Source organism: Telopea speciosissima, chromosome 1 (genome assembly GCF_018873765.1).
Source record: "Telopea speciosissima isolate NSW1024214 ecotype Mountain lineage chromosome 1, Tspe_v1, whole genome shotgun sequence".
NCBI classification, from domain to species: Eukaryota; Viridiplantae; Streptophyta; class Magnoliopsida; order Proteales; family Proteaceae; genus Telopea; species Telopea speciosissima.
This window is the reverse complement of record NC_057916.1, coordinates 73,337,510-73,359,499: the sequence shown is the minus strand read 5'-3', so window position 1 is coordinate 73,359,499 and position 21,990 is coordinate 73,337,510. Positions and strand designations below refer to the sequence as shown.

The window sequence follows — 21,990 nt, the reverse complement described above, 5'->3', positions numbered from 1 at the left end:
GCGCCTCTCAACAAACCCTTGCTGTTCATGGGTCTGACGACATGAGATCCGATGTGTTATACCAAGGCGTTGAAAATATTGAGGGAGAGAATGGTATTCCCCACCCCAATCTATTTGAATTGCCTTTATTTTATGGGAGAATTGCCTTTCCACTACAGATTGGAAATTTTGAAAAGCATTAAACACATCAGACCTGTTCAATAGAGGATAAAACCAAATGAAATTAGTGCTATCATCAACAAAGATTACAAAATACTTGTGACCTTGAAACGACACTATAGGAGCAGGCCCCCATACATCACTATGAATTAAATCCAATGAAAAAATGCTACGGGAATGAGTTTCTCGCAATGACAAATGACTAGACTTTCCTAACTGACAAGCAAGATAGACAGACTGCAACCGTGTAGACTAACACGGGAGATTATTTTCTTTCAAAATAAAATGAAGAAGGGACTCATGGGGATGACCAAGTCGATGATGCCATCCATCTATAGAAGTTCGTTCAGCAACAAGGACTTAAGGAGAGGAAGCAGAACGTGACGACAATGTAAATAGCCCACCATTACTCGGTCCAGAGAGTTGATTTATCTTGGAGATGCAATCCTTGACAAGAAAATAACTAGAGTGAAATTCAAAAAAATCGTCATTATCACGTGTAAACCGTTGAATAGAAAGAAGAGATTTAGAAATATCAGGAACATGCAAAATATTATTTAGATGAAAGGAACGAGAAGAAGAAAAGCAGGGTAATGTGGAATGACCAATATGTAAGATGGAAAGGCCCTTACCATTACCGACATGGAGTTGATCAGAACCGTTGTACTGGTCATAGGAAGACAGGGACTGTAGATCCGGGGTCACATGATGGGTGGCTCGGTATCCGGGTACTAGGTCAGGGCAGTGGACGGGTGGTATGGGGGAGGGTAAGATGGGGTAGGTAGGAGAGGCGGATTGGGGTAATGTGCTGCCAGTGTGGGGGAGGGTTGTGTGGGAAAATATTGGGTTGTGGGTTGGGGGTAGGGGGAAGGTGTGGGGTTGCGATAGAAGCAAAAGGGTGCGGTGTGATTTGTGCGATGACAATAGGTACAGTACATGTTCCCCCTTGTCTGATAAGGAAAATGCCCCCCACAGCCACGGGTTCCACGACCACCGCGACCTCCACGGCCACCCCGGCCACTGCCACAGCCAGAAGGGACAGCAGCTGAGTTAGATCTGTTCACAGTATTTGCTGAGGGTGGGCTAGAAACAGGCACTTCAGTGAGGCGTAGCTTCTAAAACACGCGAATACTTTCATGGCTCAACTGCAATCCACTCAATTCAGAGAAAGAAGGCGGCTCCAAGCGATTAAAAATGGGTGATACAACATCTTGTAGATCAGAGCGCAGGGAGCGCAGGACATAAACATTGAAGTCCACAGGAGCAAGGGGTTTCCCTGCCGCAGCAAGTTCATCAGCAATAATCTTGGCACGTTGGAGATATACAGTGACACTTTCATCGGCCCCCTGTTGGAGATTTTGGAAACTCATATTGAGGGCTATAAGGCGTGTTGAAGAGGCAGATCCAAATGCATTTTGCAAAGCAGTCCAAATATCAAGAGACGTGTCCTTGTCGAGGATCAGGTGAACCTCATCAGAGAGAGAGGCAAGGAGAAGGTTGGTGATGGCGGCATCTGCACAATCCAATGGGAAGATGCATCAGGATCAGACGGGTAAGGGTTGGAGCCATCGACATAGGAGAATAGTCGTTGCCCTGCCAGATAGGCAGTGATTTGTTTCCTCCAAGAGAGATAATTTTATGGGGTTAATTTAAGAGAAACAAAGTGTCACGCCCCCATCCCAGACAAGGGATAAAATACATTATAAGGGGTGACTAGGACAACGCTTGTCATCCTATTAAGCCGCCAGATCACTCGACACGATGTCCCAACGCATATCATAACTAATATTAAAATAATATAATATCGAGTGCGGAAAGAAAAATATTACATTCCAAATGATCATAGTTTTGCGGAAGTGTATAAAATCAATAATTACAAGATGATCAAAGCCTAGATGATAAATACTCGTAGTTAATCCATTTTTCATTACCATCTAATAATGATTAACAAGGGTATAACAAGAAATGTTTTTACATGGGCCTACGCCCTAAAATAAAAAAAGGGGAACAAGTCCCTAGAGTTCTCACGGCCCGTAGGCGCAATTGTCACAAGGACACCCGTTGCCATGTTCCTCTAACACGCCTTCCGCTCCTCCGTACCGCATCATAATCTAAAAATTGTGTACACGAGGGGTTAGCTCTCCACCGAGCCGTGAGGGGATGGGGATGCACAAACACACAGTTCACATAGTCCAATGATGCATGCATATGTTAAGTAAATTTTCCACCTAACATCACAACTAAGTCGAGGTATATGCTCGTGACAACTCGGAGACACTGTGGGTCACTTAACTTATCGCCACAATGAAACCTCAATTGTCACGTGGGACCTACGCCGATCGAAGCCTCCAAGACCACTCAAGTGGCAGACCCACGATAACCAATACTACCATGGTGACCGCCTCTCCCACCTCCACGTAATCCGGTGTCGATTACCCAACACCTAAACCCCTTGGTAAGGGTCGTAGCATAAGGGTGTAAAATCCTAGCCACGCTACATGCAAGTCCTATCGTCCCGAGAGGTAATCCGGCGCATCAACTTTTCATCCTGGTTTAGTGCCCGGTTACCAAGACGCGCGCGCAGCGCATCGATTCAACATGACATTCAACATAATTTCTTCATAAATATATATATTATCCGGGGCGACCGCACCCACCGCACCGAGACCCATCAAAGTAAAGCATCTCCAATTAACATCATAACATTCATATATAAAAGTATGCAATATGCGCAAGCATGCTTAATAATTTATAATGATGACATAATATACAATGCAATAATAATATCAAGCCCAAACAACCAAACCCACTCACAACGTATACGCCAAGCACCACGATTATCAGTTGTCGCCTCGATCAAGCAATAAGCCACAAAAGTGAATATATTAACCTATACAAGGAGTGGAATAAGGTTACACGAGCGAAAGGAACGGATCCCCAAAGGTCTCCCATAAACACTTAAGTATAAGGTTTCGGAGGCGAAGTGGTTGCAGGAGTGGTTTCATGCCCAAATTCTGCAACCACATGTAAATCCTAGGAAACCGGGGTTTGGGGACGTTTTAGTCAAGGTCGGATGCGATGTGGTTTCGAAAACTGAATCCGAGTGTAAATCCGAGCTTCACAGGGCTCGGGACAATTTTTGTCAAGGTCGGATGCGGATGTGGTTTCGAAAAATCCGAGTGTAAATTCGACCTTCACTGAGAATCCTTCTCGGGAAGGTAATTTCGTGGTGGTTTCTTGCGTGCGAAACCACATGTAAATCCTAGCTAACCAGGGGCTTAGGATAGTTTTAGTCAAGGTCGGTTGCGGTGTGGTTTCAAAATCAATCCGAGTGTAAAATCACATACCGCAGAACCGAAAATTGAAGGGTTTCTCACTAGGGATTCATTTTCCAAGGGGTTTAAAGGTAGGGAGGCTTCAAGAAAGCTTCCTCCTAGGTCCATTAGGGTTCTAAGACCTCATTAGGTCCATGTAATCCCATGGATTTAAGAGAAAACAAAGAGAACCTAAATTAGGACATAATATGGTAGAAACCTTAAATTTCTTAAATGGAAAGAGATTACTTAGGCTTAGGGCTTGTAATGGAGTGAAATAACTCCACCATAGTCTAGGTTTAGAGGTTCCATCGATTCCTTAGGTTCCAAGAGAACCCTAGGTCGAATTTCTCCCATTTCCCAAACCCCAAAACCCAAAATAGAAGAAAAGAGATGGGATTGAATGGCTTACCCACCCCAAGGTAGAAGGCTCCATGTTGAGGCTCCAAGAAGTGATCTTCAAACCTCCAACCAAGATTCTCCACCCTTCTTCCTCCTTTTCTCCTTCCTTCTTTCTTCTTTCCTTCTTTCTTCTTTCTTCTTTCTCCTTTCTCTCCTCTTTCTCTCTTCCACGATTTAGGCTAGATGGGAGAAGAACTGAAAATGAATCCTTCTCCCCCTTTGTCTTATTTATAGAAAATGGGCTTGGGTCCTTTAAGTTAAATGGGTCAAATAGCTAAATGGGTACTTTAAGTTAAATGGGTCAAATAGCTAAATGGGTGGATCCAAGATAAATGGGTCATTAGGCCAAATGGATAGTTTAAGTTAAATGGGTCAAGAGGGCTTAATGGGTTGACCCATGGTCTTATTTAGGGTAAAGGAATGGGTTAACCCATCTTTGGGTCAAATAGAGTTAGATGGACCCTCGGTTAAATTGCCACTTAAGCCCAATGGGCCTCTTAAGCTAATGGGCCTGCCCACTAGTTATAATTAAGAAAGAACCTAATTAAAAGATGAGCCCACATGATATGGGTATAATTGCTCTTCACGAGTTTCCCAGGGCAAGTGGGACCCACAAATAGAATATTCCCAACTGGACTAAAATAGCCTTGACGGTCCAAATCTTGACCCGCACTTCGAGGGCATCGAGGAAAAAGGTAAATAAATAAACTTACGGGCTAGAACTTACTATTTCCTTGTCATGGTTTGTCCCCATGACCCCGAATAGTTTCCTCCACGAGTAAACCCGCACTGTGGTCAATAATTTTGTAGTGGTTTGACCACTAGTGAGAACAGCTCACCAGCATACGTGGCAGTGATAACCACATGTCACGGGGAAAAATAAAAATTAATTATGATCCGGGGTGCGGGTATAACACAAAGTGATGGGCGTGGGAAAGAGAGGTGGTTAAGGGAGAAGATAGAGAGGGGTAAGTGGCGGTTATGGTGCCATCACCGATTCCCATGGCAACAAGAAGAAGAAGTGATGAAGAGAGGTAATGCTAGGGCCGAAAAAAAAATTCAGAAGAAGGAAAAGGGGAGCTCGTGGGAGCTTGTGGCTCTTGATACCATGTTAAGAATAGTGAATTTCATTAATTGTATCTCTTAATGTGAGAGTGAATATATACATGTACAGCCCTAGCTAAGAATTACAAATAGAATAGGAAGGTTATATCACATGTGATGTAGTTTCCCAACAGGAGAGGATTACAAGGGATTACATAAAATATGAAACAGGTTTCCTAGTTTAAGAAGAGCTCAATATTATCCAATACATTTTATCTACTTTCTAGGGTTCCAGGGGTTGCAGTGGTCATTTCATGCATCCTTATGTTAAGGTATAGGGGTGGCGTTCTCCTTCCCTTTATCTATTTACTGTTAGGTGGAGGGACTCCTAGGTATATAAGGGGCCGTGCTATAGGGCTTGTTAGTAGCTGATGTGGGAGTAATCTCCCAACACTTCTCTGCACGTGTGGCAGTTTGAACTATGGAAATGTGGATATGATGGGCTTGTTAGTTGCTAATGTAGGATTAATCTCCCAACACTCCCCTGCACGTGTGGCCATTTGTACTATGGACACGAGGATATGGTGAAAACCCGCTTTAATACGACATAAGGTTTCCATCTAAAAAGTTCAAACTGTTAGGTGGAGGGACTCCCAGGTACATAAGGGGGCTATAGGGCTTGTTAGTAACCAACATGGGACTAATCGCCCAACACTCCCTTGTACATGTGGTAACCTATACTATGCAAACGTGGATACGGTGAAAACCCGCTCAGATACCATATAAAGTTTCCATTCAAAAAGTTCAAACTGTTAAGCGGAGGGACTTCCAGGCATATAAGGGGGCTAGAGGACTTGTTACTAATTGACATGGGACTAATGTCCCAACAATTTTTGTTGGGGATTCACAGTAAAAATAGCTTTTTGAGCTCATTATTTACTAAAACTGGATTTTAGTTTTGGGGCTCCCTTAACAAGACCAGGCGAAAGCTAGCAATAAATGAGCTTGTGGTTTACACTTTTTTTTTTGCTAAAGATCAGCAATGTGTATATTAGATGATAAGAAAAGTACAGATGTGGAGATTAACATACAAGCGAGTAACCATGACCCAGATACAAAGGCTAGGTCCTAAATCAAAATATATCTCATAGGACTAGCTGAATCTATAGTAGGGCCGGCCCAGCGAGTCCCAAGAAACTTTCTGTGTAATGAAGCTTGGAGTGACATTCCATGTACTCGATGTTTTCTCCTTTGCTGCATGGGTAGCTAGGGCATCCGTTGCAGCGTTTGCCTCCCGGTAACAGTGAGATATTCGCCATTGAATGTTGTCTAAAAAGCTTGATGCAGACCACCACTTCTGAATGAAGGCCCAAGGGATGTTGCGTGCAAGAATGGATGTTACCATAGCGCTTGAGTCACTCTCAATCCAAAGGTTTGTAATATTTAACATTCTCGCGTGGTCCACCCCTTCAAAGAAGGCGGCCATCTCTGCCACACAGTTGGTGCTCGCCCCTTGGAAAGATGCAAAACATCTAATCATTGAGCCCGTGCTACCCCTGATCAGCCCTCCCGCTCCTGAAGCTCCTGGGTTGCCAAGAGATGAACCATCAATATTTAGCTTCCACCATCCACTTGGTGGCTGCTTCCAATTAACCTCCATTATCTTTCTCGCTGGAGGTCTGCAAGTGTTTATTCGCAGCCTTCTAGCTAACACCAGGTCGTGGATGGTCTTCACTGTCACCTCTCTAATATGTGAGCAGTCCGTGATAGATCTGAGGCACATATTCATAACCTGCATTGGGGACCGCTCTTTGTTGTCATATTTTTGCCGGTTTCACTATGTCCATATCTGCTGGCAAATAAAGATCAGTAGAACTCCCCACGTTTGGGGTAGAGAGACCACCTTGTATTTCCTGCGTCACCATGAAAATAGAAGTTCAATGGACGAAAAGCCACCCCAAACATCTAGATTGCATTCTTTCACCAACAGACGTAGGTGAGCTTTAGCCTTTGAGTTTCCTACTCCTCTAATATTCCAAAATAGGCACCGCATGATTACAGAGAGGGGGACTCAGATTGGTGCCTACTCAAAGCACCCTCTTGTGGCTGTGCTTGCAAGCTTGCCACCACCGCATCAAGCTCCACGCTAAATTTGCCTCTTCGTCGTACCCTGGTAATGATATTGGCCGGCTCAATGTGACTATGTCGCCCGTATTTACGTCGAGGGACCGCCGTACAAGGAGTGTCTGTAGTACCTTCCTCTTCTTGCCCCATAGCCAGGTGCGTAACCACCGTCGTTCTTCCTTCGTTGCACCTGTGAACAGAGATTAGCGAAGAAACGACCTGCAAAACACCTTCCGGGTTAGCCCGGTTCTCTTCGAGCCGAGATGTTGATGCGTTGCCTTCATCACGTTGGACTTGTGCATGCAGATCAGTCTTACTTCCACATAGAGGCACAGTGTTTGAGTTGGTTAGGGAATCTTCTACTCGAGAGGGACTGTCAGAGTAGTAGAGATTATTGCGTAAGCTTCCAAAGTCCAACTCCCCTTGGGGAGCAATTCATGGGCTGATACCCAAGGGTGCTGCCACGTGCTCTTCCCCTTCCTGAGAAATAGGAGCTGTGAGCACGTCAATCGTCGTCACCGGGCCTGCCTATTTCTCTCTTGGGCCCCAATCTTGCCATTGTTGCCTTGCTGGAGGGCCCCCCCTCAAAAGACTTCCAAAATTCCATGTCAGCTAGCCTTGTGTAGACACACCCCCATTTTGTAACTATAGAGACTATCCGGGTGATGATGAAATAAATATTGAAAAAGAATGCGTCTATCTCCTCAAATTGAAAGGTTTTAGGAAAATGACCAAAAATGCTCTTAGTCAACTTGATCTGTTAGATTTTTGCAGTAATCTTTTTTTTTTTTTTTTGGTAAGGATTTTTTAATTAATCCAAATTTTTTTTTTGGTAAATGGGAAATTTATTGAGCAAAGGGGTGTGTACAACCAGCAGCTTCAGTCCCACAGAGATGTTGAAGCCACTGCGTGGAATGTGATCAGTCTATCACACACACAATAGACAAGGCCTTCCTAGCTAGGGCATCTGAGATCACATTCATAGCCCTAGGAACAAGGGAAAAGGAAACCGAAGAGAAAGAAGCCGAAAGACTGAATACATCTGCAACCAAGTCTTCCACTTCCCAACCCGGCGTTTTCCGACCAACAAGAAAACCAATCGCATCAGAGCAGTCCGATTCCACCTGGATGTTCTCAAATTTCATCTCCAAGGCTAACAATAGAGCACATCTAATTGCAAGGACCTCCCCTACATTAGCCGAGCCAAAGTGAAGGGGTATGGAACGGGCTTTAAGGAGAGTACCAGAGTGGCTTTTACCAATCACTCCCACCCCTCCTTTAGTAGCACCTTTAGGAAGAGCTGCATCACAATTCAGTTTAACCACACCCACTGGAGGGGGTTCCCAAAGCCGACTAGGGGGAGGGACATTCGACCTAGCCCCAAAAGAGCTACCTTGTCGTTGCTCAGTCGAGGTGAATTCCAAGAAAGCTTTCTCAGCTACAAGGATGACATCTGAGGGCGACCACACCTTACCGCTGAAGACCTGATCATTTCTCACCCGCCACAGGTACCAACACAAAAAAGAAGCTCTGGAAAGCGATTCCTTGGCCATTCTTTTATTTTCTTTAAACCAGGCGCCCCACCCTTTGATCCAGTCAGCTAGCCCTGAGTTATTAGAAGGGGGGGTAAAATGAAGAGGACTATCGAACCACACACTTCGAGCAAAAGGACAGCCAAATAAGATATGATCACTCGACTCAGAGGAGGCACCATACATCAGACAGCTAGGATCAATTCTAACCTGCTGAGATAACAGCCCTTCGCCTGTAGCCAAGGCCTCATTGCAAGCTCTCCATAAAGGGACTTGATTTTTGGAAGAGTATGAATAGCCCAGATTTGATTCCAAACCTCATTAGGGACATGCTCCCAATGACGAACTTTAGAAGTAGAAGCTTTATTCCCCAAATTCCTATTTCTATACGAGCTAACAAGCGGTAGGCAGACTTAACACTGAACTTCCCATCCTTCGCAGCTCCCCAAACACATTTATCCTCCGATGAAAAGAAACTCAAAGGGATTTGAAGTATAGCAGCAATTTCAGAAGGACTAAAAATAGCTTGCATGAGATTTTCCCTCCATCTACGAGTCATCGGGTCAATAATATCGGCTACCTTCATAAGAGTACACCCAGCCGGCTTTTGAGAAGTCAACTTGCAATCCTGAAGAGCAGGGATCCATCTATCTTTCCAAAGGTTTATATTAGCCCCATTTCCAACTTTCCACATAAGCCCTTCTAACAAAACCTCACGCCCAATTAAAAGACTTCTCCAACCCCAAGATGGGCGGTTCCCAATCTTAGCTTGGAGGAAATCACAGTGTGGGAAGTAGATAGATTTTAAGAATCTAGCCCAATGGGAACCAGGGGAGGACCATAACCTCCAGGAAGCTTTAGCCAGAAGAGCTCGATTCTGCAGCCTTGTGTCTTTGAAACCTAACCCTCCTCTGCATTTAGGCTTGCACAACCTAAACCATGACATCCAATGTATATTTTTCTTCTCCTCAGAAACACCCCAATAGAATCTGACCGAGGATTTTTTAACTTCATCATGAAAAGAGGAGGGGAGCTTGAAGTGGGAACCTGCAAAGTTCGCCATTGGAGCCACTGCAGCCTTCAGGAGGACCTCCTTCCCTGGATGAGACAACAGCTTCCCCTTCCAACCTTGCAACTTGCTAAGAGTTTTCTCCTTTATATCATTGAAGACCTCTTTCTTTGAAACACCAAAGTGAGTGGGTAAGCCCAGATACTTGGAAGGACCATCTCCATGCTTGAACTTTAGAATCTTGGAGAACCACCTCTTGATTCTGTCATGAGTATTGGGGCTAAAAGTTAGGCTGGACTTATGCAAATTTATGGCTTGCCCTGTAGCATTACAATATAAGTCTAGGCAGTCCTTCAAAGCATTAACTTCCTGCAAGTTCACCCTTCCAAAAAGGAGACAATCATCAGCAAAAAGAAGGTGAGTAACAGGTTCTCCTCTATGACGAACCTTGACCCCCCTAATGGTGCCAGCCAACTCAGCCTGTCTGATGATAGCAGTAAGGGCCTGAGAGCACAAAATAAAAATAGCAGGAGAGATGGGATCACCCTGCCTGATCCCCCTAGTAGGAGAGATGGCACCCTTAATACAACCATTCACAAGTAAATTATATGACACTGAGGTAATACAGACCATCACCAGATTAACCCAAGAGGCTCTAAAACCCAGCTTCAGAAGCATCCCCTCGATAAAGCTCCACTCCAATCTATCATAAGCCTTCCGCATGTCAAGCTTTAGAGCTAAGAACTTATCCTTCCCTTTCTTTTGTTTCTTGATGTAATGGAACATCTCATGAGCGACTAAAATATTATTAGAGATAAGTCTGTTGGGAATATAGGCTGACTGGACAGGTGAGATGATCTGGTCTAGAGCCCCATTCAGTCTATTAGCAATCAGCTTGGTGATGACCTTAAAAGTAATATTACACAAGCTAACGGGGCGGAGGTGATCAACACTTTCAGGGGCCTTAACTTTAGGAATAAGGCAGATAAAGGTCTTATTAAGTTCTTTTGGAATCTGACCAGAACTAAAAAATTCCCGAACCATGGCGATCAAGTCCTCCTTAACAATGTCCCAGTATTTTTGGAAAAAAACTGGGGGAAGACCATCCGGACCGGGGGACTTGAGAGGGGCCATTTTAAAAAGTGCATTGTGAATTTCCTCCACACTGGGGGTCGCACACAGCACATTGTTCAGGTCATCAGTAACAACTGGTTGCACCGCATCCAAGACCGAATTAAGAGCATCATTATTGATAGTTTTAGAAGAGTACAAATTCTGAAAATGAGAGGAGAGGATATTACAGACCTTGGCCTCAGTGTTGGACCACACACCTTCATGATTTTTGAGCTTTAAAATCCTGTTGTGGTGTCTTCTTCGCAAAGTTGTCCCATGAAAAAAATTGGTGTTCTTATCTCCACTTTTGAGCCAATCCACCCTGGACTTCTGACGCCACATCTCCTCCTCTCTTTGAAGTTCAAACTGAAGTAAAGATTGGAGCTCAGTCTCCTTCTCTTGAGAAAAATGAGGGCTCGATAAGGCCTGAACCGATTCCAGCTGGGCTCTAAGGGATTTAATTTTATCGCCTACCCTTCCAAAGACCTCTTTGTTCCACTTCTGAAAGACCTCTCTGCAGTGCCTAGTCTTCTTTAGAACCTGATTAGTAACTGAGCCTGTAGTAGGAATGGACCAAGACTTCAAAGCTGCATTTTTACAATCTTCATGCTGGATCCACATAGACTCAAAATGAAAAGGCCGTTTTCCTTTGAATCTTCCACCTTCAGTATCAACCACCAGCGGGTTATGATCTAAGCCAATACACGACTTCACAAAAATAACTGCATTCTCAAAAGATTGTCTCCACGCCGGGTTACACAAACCTCGATCTAGTCTTATCCTGATATTTGTTGCGCCTTGCCTCTTATTATTCCAGGTAAACATTGGTCCCACAAACCCAAGACCCATAAAATCACAATTGTGTAAGAAATCCCTGAACACCTCACCATCATGCGCACATCTTCTAGACCCACCATCCTTCTCGTGCCAGGATAAATAAGAATTAAAGTCCCCATAGCACAACCATCTGTCCCCCTAATGATTCAAAGCCTTGAACTTGTCCCAAACCCTTTTCCTTTTATGCTTGGCTGGGTCACCATACACGCAAGTGAGGAAGAAAGAGGGAATGCCCACCATATTCACTGCCACATCAATGAAGTTCACATCTGTTTCCAAAACCGAAATGGTGACACTATCTTTCCAAAGGAGTGCTAAACCTCCTGAAGCCCCAACAGGGTCCACTGTGACAAAATTACCAAATTTTCCTTTCCTTTTCACCTTATCAATAGTAACCTTCTTACATTTTGATTCCATGATGAAGAGAATCTCTGGGTTTTCAGAATTGAGGAGGTGATGCAAAGCCTGAACTATTGAGGTACTCCCCAAACCTTGACAGTTCCAACCACATAGCTTCATTGTCTCCCGTGGAGCTGGCCCTCTCCAGACTCCACTGGGGTAACTTGTAAAAAATGACCATCCTCATCAGTATCAGTAACCTCCAAATTATCACTACTACGCATCCTCTTTGAAGGCTGCAGCCAACGCCCTTGAGAAAGATGGGAGGAAGCCGAGCCATGTGGATAACCCAGGTTGTCGAGATGGGTTGGGGGTGAATGGAATAAAGGGTTTGAGTGAGTGGTTGAGGTGGGTGGGGCGGTGGAAGAATGGTTTGAGATGGAGAAACCCGAGAGGTGAGGAAGGACGGAAGCCAATGCTACTGTCAATTCTGGGGTATGGGGGAGGTTTGAGAGGATTGAAAATAACAATTAGGTGTGTTTTATCCAAGAACAAATCCCTTTAGTATTAAAATATGATGTCTTATCACCTTTTGAAATCAATGGGTTTCTTTCCTGGAGTAAAAGAGAGATTATATTTGAAGATACAAATTAGGGGGATTTACATCCTAAAGAATTTCTTCTCATTGGCATCATCCCTTATAAGAGTGGATAATGTCTCTGGGACTTGACAAGAATGGAGGAAATCAGCTAAAAATTTTATTTTATTACTCAACCTATCAGGACCCATAGCGGTGGTGGATGTTGGGTGGGGTACTTGGGTTAAAGGATGCATGCCAAGTACCAATATGGGTAAGAGGATTGGATCCATTGACCACAGCCTTAGGCTTGCTTTTAACAAGCCATGCCAAACCGCCAAAGCAAGTCTAGGTCTACATACCAATGGATAGGGCAATTAATGCATCAAAATCTCAACAATGACTCATGGCTCTGTCCCCAAACCCGGATCTTTATCCCCTCAATTTGTCTGCCCCTCAATTTCCTCAATTCCATCTAATAGGGTGGTAGAAATGACCACCCTACCCTCTACCCGAATACATTGCCCAAGGTGGGGTCCACCTCCCTCTATTAGAGGGCATTGAGGAAATTGACGGGCAGGCAAATTGAGGTGATATTTTTCGCCCCGAACCCCCCTGTAATTTTGATGACAGTTCCATTAATGAGGCTCACATAGTATTATGGCCCATTCCATTAGTACTTATACACTTCATTTATTTACTAATCATCTATTCAATATCAATTCATGTATTTGGGTCTTCTACCAAAAAAAAAAAAAAAAAAATATTCATGTATTAGGGTCCATCTTTGCAAACTTCTTGTCGACTGAATTGTATTTAGTAGGGGTGCAAGTTTGGCCCTGTCGGCCCAAACCCGCCCTGGCCTACCCTGAGCCCGAACAGGGTCTGGGCTGAGATATTTGGCCCTGAGGGTGGGTCAGGGCTAGAAACTTCTGGCCCTGAGTTAGGGTCGGGTTGGGTTAGGGTTGAGGCCTCGAGCTAAGCTTGGCCTAGCCCGGCCCGACCCTGATTTAAGTTATACTATAAAATATATATTGATATAATTTATACATTATGAACTTTAAATTTCACCCACAGTTTTTTATATAATATACTATATATGAAGACAATAAGTATTATAATATAATTTATTATATTGTTATTTTATGTAAAATTAATAAGTTCTTCCCAGCCCATTCCAACCCATGCATTTCTTTCCCCTTCCCCATGATCAGGGCCAATTAGGGTCGGCCCGGCCCGACCCTGAGGGCGGGTCAGGGTTGGATTTTTCTGGCCTTGAGTTAGGGTCGGGTCGGGCTTGGGCCCAGCTAAGGGGACTTAGGGTTGGGCTAGGGTTCTATAAAGCCCGGCCCAACCCGACCCTGTTGCAGCCCTAGTATTTAGGGAGAAGGTTACAAAAGAATCCGTACACGGACAGTATGTAGATGATCGATCATTTACCCTTGCATTTATACCAAATGTTTTAAAAGATGGTCCACCAACCGTTCATTCATGTCGGCTTCCCGGTCCAATTCCAAAGATGTGTCACTACTTTGAGTAATAGTTATGTCCTTAATTTGGACTTTGATAAGCAAAATCCAACAAAAAGTGTATAGACATGCTTTTGAATGCTTCATAAAATGTACAAATATAAACAGGTTTCATTCTCTTCATCATATGCAATTTCGGACCAACTATTCCCTCTTCATGCCTCTCTATGATTACATATATGGAACAATGGACAAGTCCACAGACAAATTGTATGAAGATTCACACAAAGGAAGGAAAGAGACACCAGATGTGGTACACCTGATTCATCCAACAACACTTCAGTCCTTCTATCATCTACCACCGGCCATCTCCTCGCTCGCATCTGAGCCTTACAGCTCCAGATGGTACTTATCGATGTTATGGCCGATTCCATATGGGTTCTTGTTGTTCACATCCATATTTGGTTCTACCATTACAGTGGAGAGGAACATATTTGATAAACTCAAGCTGCAAACATGGGCAATCCCAAGATTTAGTTTCCATGTAAGACTCTCTAGCTTTTCCCCTTTTTTCTTGCCCCTATTTGTTGCTTTTGTTTTCTAATAACAGGTTGAGCTTTGCCTCGCAGTATTCCTCGTCGAGCCAAAAGGATTCGATCAACAGTTTGATTGAAAGAGCTATTTTTGAGGCCAAGAATGAAGGTGTTAAAGTTTTGAGTTTAGGTCTTCTAAATCAGGCAAGTTTGTACTTCATACAATATTAGGGTGATGGTATATATGTGTTTGGATTAGGCAAAAACATTTTGGAAGATTAAAACATTCTTAAATTTTTGTACTTTCATTGAAGGCTCCGTTTGTTTTAGTGTAAAATTTTATATGTTGGAAAAGTTTTTGAATTGTTGTTTCCATTGAAAAACAACACTGGAAAACTTTTCAACTTTCGGAAGTTTATGTCGAAATATTAAACAAATACATGGTGATTAACAGGGAGAGCAATTTAATGGAAATGGTGAACTTTATCTCCATAAGCACCCAAATCTCAAGATCAGGATCGTAGATGGAAGCAGCTTAGCTGTTGCCGTGGTGCTTCATAGCATTCCCAAAGGAACAAAACAAGTGCTTCTGAGTGGAAACATCTCTAAGGTTGTTTGTGCTATTGCCAAGAATTTATGTGAAAGAGGAATCCAGGTACAATATTGATAAGTAAACTCAATTCATTAATCACTTGAAATTCTAATTAATAATAAATTATTGTTATTTGGGTGAGGGTATGGGTGGAGTAGGGATCAGCTCTCCACATGCGGTGCCAACCCACATAGATCTCATGGTCCACGCGATGCGGGCACGCCAAAGGGGGGTTCTACACACCATGGACGATAAGATCCATGTGGGGTGGGACCCCATGTGGGTAGAGATCTTATCCGGACTCGCATCGGTGGGGACATTTAAACATGTTTTAATTTGTCAACTCAATTTTATGTACTACAAGTCTCTAATAATGGTAGAGTGGTGGAAACAGGTAGGTGTGGTGTGCAAGGATAATTATGATAAGCTTAAGTTACGAATCCCTACAGAGTTGTGGATTAACTTGCTCATCTCTACCAGTTACACCCAGAAGGTAAAACAATCAGTACTGATCGCTATTTTGTCTCTCTTTTGAATTGAAGATTAATTAAGAAACTATTAATTACTATTGGAGGAAATGAATGTCTTAACAATAATAATAATAATAATAATAATAATATAGGTGTGGTTGGTCGGAGATAGAGAGCTGAGCGAGAAAGAACAAAGAAGAGCACCGGAAGGGACACATTTCATTCCATGCTCACAGTTTCCTCCAAAGAAGGCGGTGCGCAATAAGGATTGTATTTACTATACTACTCCAGCCATGCTCATCCCCAAGGCTCTCCAAAATGTATACTCTTGTGAGGTAATTAATTAATTAATTAAATTCCAACTTAATTTGAGGTTACTTGGCTAATTTAAGATTTCTCTCTATTATTATATAGTAAGTAAAAGATCATTACCAGTTCTATAACTGATTGCATATATGTATGTAAATGGATTTGATCAACAGAATTGGCTGCCGAGGCGAGTGATGAGTGCGTGGCGTGTAGCTGGAATTGTGCATGCACTGGAAGGCTGGGATGCACACGAGTGTGGGGATATCATGCTCGACACACAGAAAGTCTGGCTTGCTAGCCTTAGCCATGGATTCCTACCCATGCTCGATCACCCATTGATCTGAATCATATGAATGAATAAAGAGTGCACCAATGAAAGCTGCCTGAAAACATTTAAACTTGATTCAGGGGATAATTTATGAAACTTGCATCTCTCTCTCTCTCTCTCTCATTTATATATTATGTTTAGTTTGTATATGGCCTCAATATTACATAGGTATTTGCTATGTCAATAACTACTTAAGTCTCTCTCTCTCTCTCTCTCCATGGAATAATGTACGAAGCTTGCACGGTTGCAAACTGTACTAATATTAAGTTTTCATCTTAAAATCAGTTGGTTCAAAGTGGGGTGGCCTTTTGTGGTCCTTATACTTGATAGTCGGATCAACCACAGTCGATGTGAGATTAACTCAATACTCCCGCTTACATGTTGGTCTTTGGACTCTATCTTTGTGGGTGGAGCAGTGCCCATGATCGATGGAGGTCCAATGTACCCACTCTGATACCATATTAAGCTTCCATCTTAAAACCAATTGGTTTAAAGTTGGGTGGCCTCTTGTGGCTCTTATACTTAATAGACGGAACACCCACAACCAATGTGGGATTACCCCAATAACTAAGAACACATTTTCACTTTCGGTCTGGAATGGGATTCTTGATTTTTAAGGCATCAAATAGATCGATGAACTGAAATATATATCATTCTATTATATAAGTGCACGAATGCATACTTCATGACTACTTTTTCACTTGACAATTTTATCCTTTCTTTTTATATTTTTTCTCCATCTTTTTATTTTTCCCAAAATGTTGGTACCCTTTCTATTTTTTTTAATATTCAATTACTCATTAAAAATTGATTTCCTTATTCCTCTCATCTCTCATTCTTTCTATACTCTCTCTGTGGTGCCTTTTTTTATTTTCTACTCTCTCTCCCACTTTCCTTTTTTGCTTCCAAAACTCTTCCCTTCCTCTCTTTCTCTCTCTCACTTTCCCCTCTCTCTCTTTCTAAAATATCTCTCCCCTCCTAATATGTCCGCCCACCCCAATCCATATCTTTCTAAAAAAAAATCCTCTCTCCCACGATTGCTTTCCTAATCTCAGTGTCCTTATCGGTAAACTCATAAAATTTTAGTATGCCCAAGAGAACCTATGAAATCACTATTCGTTTCTAGTTCCATTTTTTGACACCCTTAATTGACCCTAGTTTTGATCTCAAAATTAATTGAAGTCCAAATTTGGTTGAAGGAACAGGAAGAAGTGTCCGGTCCACCTATGGATGTTCCTTTTCCACAAAATATTGGAGCTGAATTTTGTATTATTGGAGATGACACTTCTATTAATTTCTGGTATGATAGATAGATAGGAGAAAATAGAATTATTGATCTGATTCTTATCGATTTCCCTATTACATTCAACTTGAAATCAGCAGTTTCTGAGTATATGGAGGAAGGATGATGGGTGTTGCCAAGTGTATCTTCCTTGGAGTTACTGGAGATCTATGAGCAAATTATATCATTCCCCTGTCAACAATTCCCATGGAGATAGAAGGGTCTGATCTTTATCTGAATCAGAGAACTTCTCTGTTGCTTCAACATGGGAAAAGTTAAGCATTAAAAACACTATCCAAGGCTGGTCACGACTAGTGTGCCAAAAAGGTTCGCTTCCTCGGACATCTATATTTGGATGGAGGCTGGTAAATGGCTGTTTTTCGACTGATGATATGGTATCCAGGCATTCTATACCATTGGAATCAATGTACAAACTTTGTTGTAGCAATTCTAAATCCTTCTATAATTATTTTTGCTTCCTATGAAGGTGCGGGTACCGATTTCCAACATTAGGACAATTCAAAAGAAAGCTTTGAGGATAGTTTGGAAGAGAGTTCTCTAAGCTGATGGGGTGGCGGAGCCAGCCAATAGAGAGTATAGGACGTTGTTCATCAATATAGGGCAGAAAGAATAGAGAGTGTCCAAGGACAGAGATAGAGATAGAGAGCACTGACATAGCCTACGTCACTTGATTAGAGAGAATTTTTTGTAATGTAATTAACTTTTGGGGAAAAGAAGTCTATTCGAAAACGTGGTTCCTGCGTCTAGACACAAGCCTCTACGAAATGATCGTCCCACATCCATGCAAGGCGAAAATCCTATCTCTGTTGATGCTTCCACGCGCACTCCCATTTTCCCCCCAAATTGGCATTGGTACCACACTATAGACAGAAAACTCTACCCCTTAGCTTTCTTAAAGGATAAGGATGATTGGAAAAACTCGTAGTAGTGCACAAAATGTATAATTTATATAAGATAAATATTTTATCATGTGATTTATCCAAATAATTCCCCAAATATGTGAATTTTTTTTTTTTTTTTGGTTAAAACCCAAATATGTGAACATGATATCATAAAAGCATCATTTGGTGTGAATTCCTTTTCCTTCTATCCTTGTAGGTAGGATACACAATTAATGTACCTACTACCTAGCCCATAAGAGATAGAGAGAGGGTTTTTTTTTTTGGTAGAAAAGATTGAGAGAGATTTTTTTTCTTTTTTTTTTTTTTGTAGAAAAGATAGAGAGATTATAGATTAAAATCCTCTGTAGTGTGGGTATTTGGCGAGATGCTGAAGTACGGTCCTAAGAGCTCAACACGTGAAAAAAACTTCATCCAATGGTGCGAGCTCGATACAAAACAGAATCATTGTACACTTATTATGAGTTATGAGTTATGACTGTGCCAAACCTTTGAAATAGTATGTTGTTCACCTACGTATCTCTGATACGTGACTAGTTGACTCAATTTTCCATTATACATTAATACGTGGCCTTGGAGTTGGATGAAAAGCTAATTGAGGCACTCGCACTCGTGAGAGAACAACGGTGAAGGACCATGTCGTCTGTTCAGTCTTTGTCGGTGGGTTTCTGATTTCAAACTCCAAAGAAAGATATCCCACATTCTACGTTTGGACATTGAGGTACCGTTTGACAACATTTTGGCACCGTTTGACAACATTTTGTTTCTATTGTTTCTGTGACGATAATGTTTCCAGCACACAAATAGAACAGAAAAACCGTTTGATAAATCCGTTTAGTTTCAAGTGTTTTTTATAACAAAAATCAAAATTTATAACAATTTATGCCTAAAAAAACGTTTTTGACGTAACAACAATTTGTTGTTTTTACATTTTTTGAACCAAAACCTAAAAACTGTTACACGATAAAACTCCCATCTCTCGATCTTTCCCTGACCCAAGCCATCTCTCGACCATTCTCTAATCATGCCTTCTTCTTCTCTGTCGAGCTCTGCAACTAGGTGAATGCCCAGATCGATCTGAACTTCTTCTTCTCGGTCAAGTTCTCTCATCGTTGCGTGTTCATCATCCAAGATCGCTAGGTCTTCATTATCCGAGATCGCTGCTTGTTCATCGTTCGAGATCGATGCGTATTCATCGTCCAGGTACCCTCCCTCCCATATCACTCGCTCATTCTCTCAATCTGTCGCTCTCTCTCTTTCTCTCTGAGCTGGTCTGATCATCTTCAATGGGAGACCATAGAAGGTTGCAAGGAAGCTTTGTGCGAAATCTGTACAAAAAACCCATTTTCCCCTTCGTTCTTCTCTCATCATTGAACCCTAGATTTTACAAATCTCAAAATTTTCATATATTCTTTATGATTTCTTTTGTCTATTCCCTTGTTGATTTCACATGCCATGTCTTCTTCTTAGCTTGTCTATTCGTGTGTGTATTGCCTTCTGTTGTTCAAACTTTGAAAGGCCTTTTCTTAGTGTATCGTGAAAAGAGTGCATTTGTTATGTTGTGCTTATGTTGGTGCACTTTCATTGCGGTGGTGTTTGTAACCAAATGAATTTGGTATTGGATTCCATTAAGTTTTCTGAAATTGGGTGGCAAAAAAAATTTGTCGACCGAGCTAATGGTGGGAAGTGACTCCAGATAAGACAGTCTTCCAGCCCTTTCCAATGCATTTCATTTTTTTTTTTGGATTCTTTTGTTTGTGGTTCCCCTTGCAAATGTGTTCTTCAAACTCGAGAGGATAATCCATTCTAGGATTACCATCTACAATGTGAACAGAGAATTTTTTTCCCCCTCCCTAAAACTCCTGCCATCTAAACTCACAGAACGAGAAACTCTTTTAGGATTACCATCTTCTTTGTGAATGAGAATTGCTTATATTTCCCTCTTCCCGCATTTCTTTCCCTGACATGTTCATATTTCATTGTATGGTTAATGGTATCTTCAACTCCACCTACGTAATTATTAGCTGGTTCTGGTGTTTATCCAGACAAAGTTTGTTAAGTTGGATGTGGTTTTGTGTTTGTGAGTTTGATTGCGAGGAGGATGCTTTAAGAAATGCTTATGGTCGGAGGTATCCATTTGTTAGAATGATTAAATTTATTTGCTCTGCTTTTCATCTCATTTTCAACTCCTCAACCAAAGCTCGGATGGAGAAAACCTATTTGTACTTCTACCATGTACAGAAACATGTGGATTGCTTATGGTTTTGCTCTTCCTTGGCTCTCCCTAACCCCCATTTTATCTCTTGATTTGCCTATTTTCTTGCTGTACTTTAAGTAGTTATTGCAGACTATTTAAGCAAAATCTTGGCTAGACCATCTGAAGAAAGTCCTTTTTTTTATCTCTTGATTTGCCTATTTTCTTGCTGTACTTTTTGTTCTATGATATAAAGTGTTTTTTTTCAGTATGGATCCATCTTAAAACTCTAATTATATGTGAAGCCTGGGGCACTAGACAGTGGGATTCTACTCCATTGGTGGGAAACCATAGTTCGAGATCTTCCTCTTTCATCTACTCTATTTACTTCTATTGGCTGCTGGTTATTTTGTTTGTTATATTTGGTATCCTTCATCTATAATGGGTGATTCAAATCCCCCCCATTGGTTGGTAAGGTATATATGTCCTACCAAACCTTTAGGTATATATGGGAGAGAGAGGAAGCTGAAGAAACTCAAGAAGCGAGTTTTTTCTTGTTTTTTCCAATAGGTAAAGGAAAATACCTTGGTTGAGTGGTCTTTCTTAATAGCAGAATAGGCTGGCAAAAATTCACAGAAATTTAATGGGTAAGGCCATAGGCCATAGCCTTTCTTTGCTGTGTGAGTCCCCACCCCATCAATCCAACCATTATTGCACTTTGAGTTCTTATGTTTGTCTCCAAATTCCTTAACATATAGGTCCTAACAAGTAATACAGCCGTAGGAACCTAAAGAATCAGGCCCACACCTCTCAAATGGGCTGTAGTTCATTTAAGTCACCTAAGTGACTTAAGTCACTTAGCCAGACATGGGCTGGATGTTTTTTGGTTCACCCAAAAACCTGAATACTTGTTAAGTTAAATTGTTTTCTTTGTAAGGCTGATTTTTTCTCCTTTATATCTCTCCCTCGCACATCTCTCACTTTCATTTTTTTATTTATTTAGCACATTCTTATGCTAACTAGAACAAGACCATATAACAGAGAACCAAATAGAGAGGTTTAAGATTATGTCCTCCCTTGTTTGCTTTTACCTGCCTATTCTCTGCTACTGTTTTGAAACTGTAATTACACTGTAGAGAGTGTGAACTTCCCATCTGAGAGAGACAGAGAGAGAGACAACTGGGTGTTTTATACAATCAGTTAGACCGTGACTATGACAGAGACAAATGGGTGTTTTAATTAGTAAAACATTAATGGACAAGCTATAACACACAACTGGATATCATATCTGAAAATTGAACCACTTGGGATCCTTTGAGCAACATTTGCTTCAACTTGAGAAGATATTTCAAGCCCTCTCCTGTATTGTGACACAATTCATTGAGTGACTCGGAGAGAGAGAGAAGGAGGTGCATGGTGAAGGGGTACCCCCAGCCTTATGAA

At 41.9% G+C, this 21,990-nt stretch overlaps 1 protein-coding gene and 1 long non-coding RNA gene across 3 annotated transcripts in view; one reads left to right on the top strand and one right to left on the bottom strand.

Annotated features, from left to right (window-relative positions):
* The window catches only part of LOC122658661 (very-long-chain aldehyde decarbonylase GL1-4-like), a 126,557-nt gene that overhangs the window by 3,646 nt on the left and 100,921 nt on the right, over nt 1–21,990 (top strand). The window contains exons 5-10 of one of the 2 annotated variants that reach the window (XM_043853706.1): nt 14,088–14,463; nt 14,549–14,656; nt 14,907–15,107; nt 15,439–15,537; nt 15,667–15,849; nt 15,997–16,207. In XM_043853706.1, the coding sequence (XP_043709641.1) occupies nt 14,088–14,463; nt 14,549–14,656; nt 14,907–15,107; nt 15,439–15,537; nt 15,667–15,849; nt 15,997–16,167 (1,138 nt within the window). In that variant the 3' untranslated portion in view covers nt 16,168–16,207. Of the gene's footprint in view, nt 1–14,087; nt 14,464–14,548; nt 14,657–14,906; nt 15,108–15,438; nt 15,538–15,666; nt 15,850–15,996; nt 16,208–21,990 lie in introns of those variants that run through there. The other variant, XM_043853715.1, reaches the window with a different exon arrangement.
* The window catches only part of LOC122658746, a 107,628-nt gene that overhangs the window by 42,451 nt on the left and 43,187 nt on the right, over nt 1–21,990 (bottom strand). The gene's annotated exons all lie outside the window — the stretch shown is intronic.